The 13,060-nt window shown below is 38.2% G+C and overlaps 1 protein-coding gene across 5 annotated transcripts in view; it reads right to left on the reverse strand.

Moving 5' to 3' along the window:
* The window catches only part of CABIN1 (calcineurin binding protein 1), a 110,420-nt gene that overhangs the window by 67,877 nt on the left and 29,483 nt on the right, over positions 1-13,060 (reverse strand). For 3 of the 5 annotated variants that reach the window (XM_032705998.1, XM_032705996.1, XM_032705997.1), the window contains exons 25-27: positions 12,907-13,058; positions 11,992-12,170; positions 1,660-1,842 (exon numbers count right to left, since the gene is read on the reverse strand). In XM_032705998.1, coding sequence (XP_032561889.1) covers positions 1,660-1,842; positions 11,992-12,170; positions 12,907-13,058 — 514 coding nt within the window. The remainder of the gene's footprint in view (positions 1-1,659; positions 1,843-11,991; positions 12,171-12,906; positions 13,059-13,060) is intronic. The other 2 variants (XM_032706000.1, XM_032705999.1) reach the window with 1 other exon arrangement.

The raw sequence follows: 13,060 nt of genomic DNA on the forward strand, positions 1-13,060 counted from the left end.
CATCTGACTAGAAGAGCACAATTCAGAATACAATATAGCCTTGGACAGAATGATCAGCAGCAGCTAACCTGGTCTCCTGCATAGTGTAGGGCCTACAGTTCCCTCTACACATTTTTGTGATTACCCTGGTAACTCACAGTTCAACTGACCCATCTTTTCTTGAAGGATACCAGATCTTACTGCAGAAAACATCTGTGACAATGGGAGCTTCCACATTTTCTGTTAACTAATCATTATTGCTGAAAACATGCATGCTACATGAAGATTAATTTCTTTAACTTTGATTTTTAGTCATGGAAGTTTACCATGTCTTTGTCTTTGCTAGGATAAAGAGCCTCTTACATTAGATCTTATCTCCTAGCAGATAGTGTAGAGATACACTAAAGTGTACTTCTAAAGCTGTTCCATAACTTCTTCTCTGATAATGCTGAACTTTTGAGTCAAACATGTTTTCCAGAACTCAAAATTTTTCAAAATTTGCTTGCACAATGTCTGTATCCATTATAATTTTATAATATAGGTACCTTAAAGGAAAAAAATCTATTCTAATAAACATCACTAATGTAAGAATGCATTTGGCAGTTGTTCTGACAGACAGCTGATGACAATGACACAACTCACTGCAAGTCTGAAAAAGAGCCATGTTTTTGGTCTACTACCCAAAAGGCTACTGGATTTAGTGATTATGCAAATACTATTTCACAAAACTAGGAACTGGCATCTATTTCAGCATATTGATGCAAAAGTGAACACAGGCTTCCCTAGCTTAGGCAAGACTGAAGTAAAGTATTTTTAAAAAACAAGAAACCAAGGTAATCTGACTCTACAAACAAAAAGATGACTGCTTGGAGGCTGTTCCTAGGGAAATCAGGCAAGTAAACCAGGACTACCCACACACCACTGTTTCTGGATCTATGAAATTGGAAAACACTTCAGTATAAACTGGCAAAAAAGACTTAACATCCCACAAAGATCCACAGCTTGGAAAGGTGGGGAAAATTTAGACATTGGTTGTGTTTGTCTTTCCCTGTTGAAGTCCAGCCTGTCTATCTACTGCCATATCCAACTGTACAAACTTCAGACAAAGGGAAATTCCAGCTAATGGACTTTAAAACAATTTTTCCAGTGAAATACAGAACATTTAGTACTATTATATATGGAAAAATCTGATAGAGAGCAATTCTAGTTCTCCACTGAAATGAAGTATCCAATGGAATAAAACATGTAATTCCACTACTTGTTCTCTTCTATGAACTGAACATCTGCTGCTGCTGGGCCAGAACAAAAATATATACCTGGGAAAAGTAAAAATGTCTTGTTTGAGATTATCTTCAAATAACTACTCCTTAAATTATTTAGAGATTTGAAACACTGAAGAAAAACTAAACCTGAAAGAAGGCAAGTCAGTCAAAGGGCCACCGTAGACAGCAGTTTATCATCATTATTCCTTTCTTTGTAAGATTTAACAAATAGAACAAATTGGATTGGTGGCCACATAAGCAAAGCACAGTTCCAAATTTAAGTTACACACACATATGCAGCAATAGCACCCAGTTAAAATTCTCAGTCACAGTGCAGCACATTTCAGTGCTTCTGCAAGCCAGAAGAAATATTTTAATGATATATTCCAACTGACATTATCTATTAAATCAGGCATACCCTTTTCCTCTGTAGACCCCAAGGTCTCTTTGCTGTTCATCGGTGTATCAGCACAGGTAGTAGAAATCCTCTTCTCTGTGTAAGTTTTCCTCAGGCTGTCTTGAGAACTGGCAGGCTCATTAAACATATCCTGTGTGGAACTGGAGTCAGACAGCACTGCTCCAGTGCTATCCTGACTCCTCTCTGCAAAAGAGATAAAGAAGGAATGCACCACTTCACACTCTTCAAGCTGTTACTTGCCTCTGTAACAGCAACATAAAACTGTAGCCACTCTGCAAACCTCTTACAACAACACAGGATCCTTAACCACTAATAAAAGGTGTTTATTTCTCATCATATTTCTTCCTAGAATATAATTCTGGAATTTTATTCAAAAGTAATAATGGTCAACTTTGAAAAGCAGTTAGGCTGGGGACACAGCATTTCAGCTAGTAAGGCCCTATAAGATTTTCCAGGTTTCCTGTACCATTTGCCTTGAAAAGCACCCAGTATAATTTTGAGTCTAAAACAAGCAAAGGTCAATTGACAAGAGAAAACCATGAACAACAATCCTGGTAAAAATTACTCATAAAGGACAGAAAAATCAGTACCATTAAAGGGTAAAGACTTACAGGAGTGATCTCTGATGCCATCTATCCTGCAGGTGCAAGATGCTGTTCAGCAAATGCTCTGAAAGGTGATTTGATATGGCAAATAAACAATCCATCAAAGAACTAGGCCTAAGACAGGAAAACTCCTGGACTTCAAGGCAGTTGACAGAAGAACAGGAGAAGTGACTTTACTTGACAGAGTGGAGCAGTGGCTGCTGACTACATCACAATCACAACTAAGTTGTTACTCTGCTGAGAGCTGTTACAGCACAGGAACAGGGACTGTGACTTTGTCATGGGGGATAAAACACACAGAACAAACAGGCAAATGAAAACCTTCCACCCATGTCTGAAACCTGCCTGATATAACCCATGTTCTTCTACATCAGGGGTTATCAGAGGCAACCCTGCATGACTAAAGAACACTTTTATTCCCCCGAGATGGGAAACTGGCATTTTTCCCTAATATTGTGCCAACATAATTCAGTGTTCAATTCCAGTGCAGGCAACTCTATTTAAATCTGTAGCCCAAAAGATTATTTTCGAATTTCTTCTTAAGATACTGATAGCTGATTCTGTGATCTAGTTAAAGATGTCCCTGCTCGTTGCAGCAGGGTTGGACTACATGATCTTTAAAGGTCCCTTGAAACCCAAACCATTCTATGATTCTATACAGGAATGGCATAACCAGAAGGTATGTTGCATCCATTGCCTAGGTAGTTCTACTGCATTCTGCTTCATTAATTTTATCAGTAAGATCAAGAAAGAAAATTAACAAAGGAAAAGTCCTTGCTTTGAGATGAGTGGATAATTTAATTAAATTTCTTCTGTTCCATCTGAATTGCACTTGTTCAGGAGACAGCTAAGGGCCTCCTATGAATTTATTTCATCAAGATAAATCCCTCTGCAAACCTTCAGCTTGCAGATCAGGTTCTGCTTATTAGGATTCCAATGAATTTAAACCAGATTTGATACACTCTGTTGGCTTTTCACTACCACACAAAGAAAACCTTCCATTTTCAGTGAACAGATCTTAATAAAACCGTATCTTGAAAAAGAATGGGAGAACAGTATTTGCGTCCTAATTGGAAGCTATACAGTTGGTTAATGATGACAGGTTTTATGCTGAAAGGATATAATTATAAAAAATGGGAAGAGAAGGATCTGAAGAGAGGTCAGTCAAGCTTTAAATGACTCATTTATAAAGCTTTAATAACCTTCTGTGGTACAAATCGATACCATTGAACTCCCAGTTGACATCAGGAAAAACATTTACAGTAGCTCCCTTGATATTTTTTTTTTTAAAGGAAGTTTCTGCATTTGTGGCAAAGAGGCTGAATTACTCATCTAGGGAAGAAAAAAAGGTTGCAAATTTCCAAATGTTGCCACAAGCCTGGAGGTCACTTCTGATGTGTGGGTTATGACAGATGAAACATTAGAATGTAAATCAAGAACTGCTAGACCAATATGCGAGGGAGAGATCAGATCAGGGGAAATTACACTAATTTTTCAGCATGCAAAGATAGACAGTGACTCAACACATTAAGTTTCACATGTATGCATGACATGAGTGCTTTTCCCTATGGGGAACAAGTGTAAATACCTCCTTACTATTAGCTAGCTGTTTTGATTTGAAATTTCTACTAAAATGAGTGTAGATCTAGGGATGTATGTTCATTCTTCTTTTCTTCCAGTACATTAAATATATTTTAAAAAATAATTATATTAACATTGGGCTCCTTAATCACTGAAAACCAGAGGAAAATGACTACTCAGACAACTTCCTATTATGTTGGATATTTCTTGAATGCAGCAGATGCTTTCAAACTAAGTGAGCCAGATGGAAAACACTGGAGTATTTCAGAAATTAGCAGCAGCCACCAGTCATTAATAGTAATTTCTCAGAAATCACAGAGGATGGGTAAAGTCCCAGGGAATGTAAACCAGAGTGTAGTACCTATCTTTACAAAGCATAAAAGGTCAAAGCTGTTAGCCAGCCAGCCTTCATCTTCCACAGAATTATCTGAGCATAAATAAATAAATCCTTCTAGAAGCACCTAAAAGATAACACGATCAGTAGTAGAAAAGGTGTGAGTGTATCCCAGCACACATATTCACATGTGTCTGAGAAGAATTCATGATTCTCAAACAAAAAACAGCCAAAATGTCAGGCTGCTCCAAAAGCAATTCATCAAACCAGCATACTTGAATGTATAATCAGCAACTTCACAGAAAAAAGATATGTCAGTCTTCCTGTTCTACTGAGCACTAATGAAAATTAAACTTAATTATGGTGTCTGTATTTGGGACCACGTTTTAAAAAATACACTGAATTAAGTAAAATGAATTCAGAGGAGAGGATAAAAAAAATGATGAGAGATTAATGAGATGGCATATATGAAAACTGTTGGGAGAATTGGACTTATTTATCTTCAAAAAGATGAGGGAGAATTTCCAAATACATACAATTAACCAAAATAAAAATACAATAATTACTGTTCAGATTCACTAAATACAGTGCAAAAGGCAATAGGTTTTAATTGCAGCAAGATCACTGACTTTTTTTCCACCTTGATCTCTAGATTAACTGTTACATATAGTTAAAAAATAGCATAGTGAACCTATAGAATCACTGGAGGCTTTCAAGGACAGGAAGATGAATAGCTCTCATTTGTTAGGTTACCCAAGATGTTCCTTACCATAATAAAAAAACTCTGTCATTACCTAAATGCTGCAGTATGTAATGCAGAACTCCTGGCAACTGCACCAAGTTACATCCTAACTCTGCTTTTCTAGAAAGAAAAAAAATTACACATTTTTATACATGAAAGTTCTATTCTTTTCTAGCCTAACTCACAAATATAGCTCATATATATGCTAGACGGACACACAGCACATATTTTTACATTTTTTGTGCTGTAGTTTAGACAGTCACTAGTGTTACTCAACCTACATGCCAAAGACTGCAGTCTGTGAGACATGAGAATGAATTCCAAATTCCCAGCTGCTATCAACACCTGTCCTCCTGAAAGATGCACATCCAAGGAGAACATCAGTGCTTTTTAATAATTTTTGCTATAATTAAAGGCAGTTTAATGCAACTCAGTGCAATTTAAGAGTTAAAAAGTTGCTGGTTTCAATATTTTGTTTACCCATATTCTTAGTTGCCCCCACCCCAGTACCAGCAACAAGGCAAGCTTTTCCAAAAAGCTGAACCAATCCCATGCTGTGAGAAAATGGTAAATCAAGGACTAAATATTCTTTTGAGGTTCCTTCCTGTAAAGTCTCCTATTATTTCAAAAGCTAAGATAAAAATACAACTGGGTATTAATGTCCCAAAATTATTATCTGCAGCGGAAATGAAGAGACTGGGGAAAAAGTTCTACTAAATTGTGCATAAGTAACTGCAACAATATTCCTATTGAAAATATGATCTGATAGCAGATGTCTCTCCATGGTATTATTATATTTTGTTTCATTACTTCATTGCATCGTTCCTAAGTTTTAGGAAGATTTCAAACAACCTCATGAGCTGAAATCTCTGTTTCATGTAAAGTTAAGTATTTCGTGTTTATTTCTAATGATTCAGGAAATGGCACTTGACAGCAATTTTTTTTCTTTTTTTACCTCATTCCTCATAATGTGCTCAACTTGTGACATTTCAGGGATTTCTGTGTCAGATTATATCACCTACTCTGTCAATGGGTGAAAAAGAGCAGCTCTGGAGAGAAGATGTAAAAAGATCAAAAGGAAGAATCTTGTTAACCTTCCAAGATATTAGTAAAAAAATATTAATTATTATTGGAAAGATGTCATTGGGAAGAAAAACTTGTATGTTCATCTGTACTGCCAAGACCTTTATTTTATCAGTGAGATCCTGTCAGTCACCTAGATAATGAAGTAACTCTCATTACTGAAACACATCTATTGTAGATGTTAGAAAAAATATCTGTAGTCCATTTGACATAATTCAATGATTAAGAGCATTTTAAATTAATCTTATCCTGGATGAAATACATTTCCTGGGTTGACCTCAAAAATCCCTCTTCCACACCATTCCTCCACACCAGAAAAAGCCATTAGCTTGTCACTGTCACTGCTCCATACAATCAGTATGCCTACCAATCAACAGGGAAAAGTTGTGTTAAACTCTGGAGAACCTAAATGACTATTTAATTTGAAAATATGACAGGAAAACAAGGGCTCAGTTCTGCACTAGGCATCACCCTGTGCCAGCACCCTCCCACACGCACCACGAGCCCCGTGAACCGTCCACAAGCCTTGTTACCAAAACTGAAAATGGTACCACTGAAAAAAGGACAAGGAGAGAGAGTGATGTGTCACAGTATCAGTGACCTGAATTAGCAGACAGACAATCCTGATGACAGAGCTCTCACTGCTAACTATGCTGACCAGGTACCAGCCCTCGTGGTACGAGCTTACATAATTTATTCTCGGGGAGCTGAAGCACAGCTTTGTGGTTCCAATGTGAATGAGGCATCCTGCCTTTGTCAGTTCATTTCTAAGCAGCTCAGTGAGGAGGGAAAAGACCTCTAAAACATCTGCATGTGGGAGTAGGTAAAAGAAAGCCACAGAAAGCCAAGAGGGTACAACTCACTTCTGAATAATATCTTTTTCTGTCTTAAATATCTGAAGGAAAATGTAAGCCCAGTTATTACAAGAAGGCATCTAAATGATGATAAACAATCAGCTACAAGTCAAAAAATCAAAACCAAGTGTCACAGGAAGCTTTTCTAAAGAGCTCTATACATATGCTAACTCAATTTACAATAAAAAAATATCTATCTTGTCTCATGTAATAAAGGTGGGTTGTTCACAGGCCGTGGAGGTACAGACTCTCTTTGTGCTGTCTGGCACCATATCTGCCTCTTCACTGCCAGGTATGAGCATTTTTCTTTACTGGTCTGCAGTCAGAAACATGATGTATCACAGAATTCTCATTCTGCAAACAGATTCCACCCATAACAGAAGACAACATTCAGCTCTATGTCAAAAGGCACTTGCACATTATTAAAAACAAAATAATTGCAGAGATTTGCATGGAGCAGGTTAATTTCTTGAGGACAGCAAGTCCACTGAATATTTAAAGGGAGTTCTCTTTTAACATGAGTCAAAGATGACAGCCTATGTTTTGTCTGGCTGCAGTGAACACCCAATGTGTTTCCATAACTTGCAGTTCCATATTGTTGTTCTGCCTTCAAGAGCAGAGCAACAGAGTATCTCACCAATGTCCCATTTATTTAGACAAATACTTTTTACATAATCTCACTCTACATCTCAGTGTGATCCTTGTACTAATTAGAGAGAGGTTAAACTGGGGAAAGGTAAAAATGGGGCATACTGCAATAAACTGGGTCTGGTTCATTATTCATGTAGTCCAGTATGCAGTGCCCATGAACATTCAGCACCACATGCCAGAACAGGGTATGTACTGCAGACCCAAAGATTTCATTTTAAACTGCTGAAGAGAGAGAATTTTTAAGGGTGAGGTTTCAGTGTTCCAAAACACAACATGGACATTCTTTTTACGCACTGGAGAAACATCCACTCCATCTTAGAAACTTATTTCGTTTAGCATGAGTGACAGCCTGGGGCAAGAAGTTTCTCAGAGATCACCTTTGTCTCATCAGGATGTTGAGAACCCCCGTTTACAAAACACTGTGCATCTTCATAACATTTGCAGAATTACAGACCGACAAACTATGGAGTGAGACTCCTCCCACAGCACGAAGCAAGTAGCCTTTCTCAGTGAGTTTATCATGCAGGTTCTGCCAATTATTAAAAGCAAGCCGTGACAGGTAAAAGCAGGAAGAGAATGCCTGGGGAACAGAGATTTGTGTAAAGGTTAGAGGCAGCACGGGCAATATTGGTTGCAAAAGCAATCGGGCAAAGACAAACACAAAAAAGGACAATTACGTCTAACTACACACGACAAACTACATGACATGGATGGAGACTTAAACAATATGACATTTTAACACTGCAATAAGCAATGGATACATCATCTGCATACCACCACAGTAATATGGACTTGAGTATCAACACAACAAAGGCATATTACAGCAAAAAAGACCTCCCGACCATCTCCAAGTACACTTTTTGGGAAACATATCTCATTCACATTTTTTTAAATTTTATTTTAATACTTTTCCTGTTTTGTGTACTAACTGTAATGCATAGCTCTAAATTTAGGCAAATCTAAATTGCTTCAAGTCTGTGCTGCAGTTGGTCTTTACTGACTATTTACATCCAGCCTGTACAAAGAAGGACAGAGAACATGTCAGTTCTGGTACGTTTAGCTGTGGAAACACAATAACATCCCAGCTAGTGATAGTCTGGGTACCTGGTGAGCTCCTGGTTTTTCTTGTTTCCTACTTTGCCTTTGGAAAATAAGAATCTAAATCTCAGGCTTCTACTATCAAATTCGAGTTTTCACTTTGTAGGGTTATAAAACAGCAACAGGCAGGGGTGATGACAGGAAAGACAGGATTAACAGAAGGAAGGAAAAGATGTTGCTAAATGGCAGGATAAGAAAAGAGAAAGGAAGCTGCCCATTTTCCACACATGACAGCAGCCAGTCAGGCAGCAAATAACAGCTGCCACTCAGCAATACTTCTGTCTCCCTGAAGGAGATATATGCTAGCAGCTGCCATGAGGAAAAAGAAGTTTAGTTACTTTACAAGCTGTATTTACCGGTTCCTTTCTCCCATTTTCATTAAATATATGACTTTAAACTAGTACCACCAGCATTCTCTGGATATAAAGCTCTCAACTTTAATGGTGATTTCTGCATATCCTTCCACCAGCAAAATGTGCTAGAGAGCTACAGAACAGTAATGACACAGTCATAATGTATCCAAAATAAGTCTGCCCTCATGACTTCACCTATCTACAGATAAATGCTTGAAGATCACAGTCCCAATATTTTCAAGAAAAGATGTACAGTAATTCTCTCCTGTTTATAGTGAGATAATTTGCTGCTCTAGAAGGCTCATTGTTGGATATCTTGTTAAAGAAAACCAAACTAACAACCCCACCAAAACCCAAACCCACAAACAACCAAAAATTAATAGAAAAAGTAGGGTTCAGAAAAAACCACAAGAGTTCATCTAGTCCATTCCTTTTTCTACCTGGATAATTACATTACCATCATACCTGGCAGACAGCTGTATTGCCATTTTTTAAAGACTTCCAGTGCTAAACTGTTGCAGGGTTACACTAACACAGTACTTCCTAAGACTGTTTTCTACTGTTCAGATTGAAAATGCAATTTAAGTCCAATATCATCTGTTTGGTCTTCCATGAATGTGGAAATCCTAGGGTTTTGCCTCTAGCTCTTTGTACAGCTTTCAACACTATTTAAGTTACTCTGCTGTCACATCTTCCCTGAGCCTTCTCCTCTGTAGATAAACCATCCCAATTCCTTCTCCTTTCCTCATAGGTCATATTTTCTTGAAGCATAGAACACAAAAATGGTCAAAAAAGGTCTTACAGGATCCTCACCAGGATCCCAAATAGCATCTTGCTTGTGGTAACACATGAAAAGAACATTCTAGGTAAGACTGTACAATACTCTTACATTGTTTATGTCATATATGATGATCAATACAGGAGTAAATAAGAGTACTGTCAGGCCTCAGAAAGCATAAACAGCTATGCTGAATTTAGGCCAACTTATTCGGTCCAACGACAACATAAAAGGTTTCATTTCTGTCAGAATGGTTAAAAAAAAATAAATCTAAAGTCAAATGATGGGTATTTTCTAGCTATTTTTAGGAATGGTAGAATGGAAATGCAGGCACCAGCTTTCTACAGTGATGTGATTATGTGTAACATGTCAAGAGCATTTTACTTCAAAAGTCTGTATTTTAATATAAGTAAAATGCAAATGCATGCAGAAGAGCACAGTATATGTAATAATATAAAAGTGGAAGACTTCTGAGCATTGCTCAGCCTGTTAGCTCTCCTTCCATCTGTAACAGCCCAAGGCAAATATTTCAGTTTCCTGGGGCTCCTCAATATGCTGCATCCAGAGCTCAGTTGTGCCAGCACCTCACAAAACATGAGGAATGATGCAGTACTCTGCAATTCTGCTACAGGAGGGCTGGTTACACACAGCCCTCCTGAAGATCCCCCTAACTCTGCTTCCTCCAGCAGCTGAGGTTTTGAATTGCTTTGACAGCACAGAGCTCAGGCCCAGCTAGGCTCAGCTGGCAGAGCCAAGCGCTGCTCCTTCAGCCCTGGCAGAGGTTCCTGTGCCTGCACCTTCAGGCTTTGCTAAGCACCACCTTCGCTCCCACCGGGCACTCAGCTGCCACAGCCCATAACATCTTACTTGGAGTGAAGGCACTAATGACACCCACTGGAGTATTTATCTAACTTTAACCTCTCCTGGGAATATTTAGACAGTCTTCAGGACCTAAGCAGATGCAGTCTTAGGCAGAACTGCTTCTCACAGGGATTATGGCTTAGGAAATATTTAACTATTTCCTCCCTTCTACATTTTTTGTGTCAAAAGGCATCAGAAAGCTAACAGAAGAGCCTAATCACTGCACAACCCACTGACACCTCCCCACCACATATGATCTCAAAACAGTCTAATGAATTACTCCCAACTGAAATGCAAGCAAGAATAAAATGAACATTTTTCTGGTCAATTTAGTGAAAGAAACGAAGGAGCTTCTGCCAGTTTCACCAAGAATTATTTGTTGGGGAAAAGGAATAAATTCACCCTGCAAAAATTTCAGGCATGTAAACATTTGTTTCAAAACTGTGTCAACGAAGTTATTTACAAATTATCATTCTTCAGAAAATGACAGTAGGAAGCAGCCCACCCTCCAGAAATAAATTTGTATCAAGCAGAGCATTTCTGTGGGGCCTGGCACATTCTACCAATGCTAAGATATACACTGGAGTGTATATTTTACTCCTTGAGTGCTGATACTCACAGATCCAGATGGATAAACAAATGGCCAGAAAAGTAGAATCAGAATAAAATTCCTAGCCAAATAATAGTATCAGGTTACTTAAACTGTAACTTAATTTCTGCTAATATATGTAATTGCAAAATCTTCAATAAAACTACAATACCACCCCACCTTCTGCATTTATAAGCCAATTATATATTACATCCCTTTATATTCTATAAAGATGAGCTGCTGACCAGTCATTGTAAATGATAAAGAAAAATTAAAAGATGAAATCTATGGACTGTCATGCAAATCACTTCGTGCTCAATCACAATATATTCAAAATAGTTGCCACCTGCCTCCTTCAAAAAATGATAATACTGTTTTGTGTTGTCTTTTTACCAATTTGTCTTGTTTCAACCACAATTCAAATTTTCACCTGGTCATTCCACACAGGTTGAAACAGTGTCCAGTCTCCTAAAGACTGAACCCACGCTTTCCTAATGAGCTCTGGAGAAAAAAAATCATCGAAAAATCAGTCAGCACATACTCCTCCTACAAACACTGCTGTTTTGACTAAGTGACAGATGTCATGGTGGCAGGTGACAACTTCGAGTTTTGTATTTAAAAGCTCTGACTGTACATTGATTCTATTTAAAGAACCAAATTCATAAAGATAATGAGCTTCAATATTGCCCGTGTTACCACAGACCCATCACCCTCCTTGAAACGAGCAGTTTGATCATTCCTGGTCAAACCCCCCGTGATTAGAGCACCTCCTGTGCTGCCAGTATTGAGAACAGGGACTGTACCGTCCGGCGTTGCCTGCTGACGGGGTTTTTTACATTTGACGTAATCGTGGTCAACTGGAGTGGCTGTGTAAGGTGGGGATGTCAGACCTGGACCGGAGGAGGAGGGGAGGGAGGTCCCAGGGCCTGGCACCGTTCCGGCTGAGGAGTGAGAGTCTTCATCGATCATGCAAGCTTTTTCTCTGGGAGGACAACAAAAAATATGAAGTGTTTATATACTAGGGACATATAGGGACAACAAAATGAGACTACGTGTTCTTACGGCATTTCCGATGTAGTAATTAAATCTTAGTAACAAATTCTAAATGATGGGGTTTTAATCATAGATTATTCTGAGTTGGAAGGGACCCACAAGGATCATTGAATCCAGCTCTTAAGTGAATGAGCCACATGGGAATCAAACTCACAACCTTGGTGTTATTAGCACCATGCTCTGACCAGCTGAGCTGATCTCAGGGTCACTGAGCTAATCTCAGGGTTTAGTACAAGTTATATTCTTTCCTTGCACTATACATTTCCCTTGTGCTATTTGTCAATAGTAAACCATTCTTTATTTTGTGGTTGTTAATGACACAAATGTTGTGGACTAAACTCTCTTGTCCTATAAATAAAGGTCAGTTGCTTTTGGATTTGTTAATAGTTGATCTAAAAAATCAAATCTATTAATAAATAAAAACAGTGGTTTTAAAATGGATCAAAAGATCAAAATTAGTCTGTTTTCTTCCCATCTCCTCTCTGCCAACTACTGAGAAGATCTCAGTGTGGCATATAAACTTACTCATGATACCTGAAAACTGCAATCACTGGGATGAATTCTAATAATTTTGTTTATATTATATTCAGCTTCATTTTAATAGTTTATTGTACAGTAGTTTATAAGTATACATTCAGAGGATACTCCTGGAAACTAGCACTCACTTTTCTGTGACTTTTGGGGTGTTCTTCTCCTCGCCCCTGGCAAATGGTCCCTCAGAAGCTTCTTTCATGAAACTAACCAAGATCTCTGCATCTACTCCAGAGTCTGGTTTCCCCACAAGTTTCAAAATAGAAGCATGAAGTCGAAAGTATACCT

This window comes from Chiroxiphia lanceolata, chromosome 18, assembly GCF_009829145.1.
Source record: "Chiroxiphia lanceolata isolate bChiLan1 chromosome 18, bChiLan1.pri, whole genome shotgun sequence".
Lineage (NCBI taxonomy): Eukaryota > Metazoa > Chordata > Aves > Passeriformes > Pipridae > Chiroxiphia > Chiroxiphia lanceolata.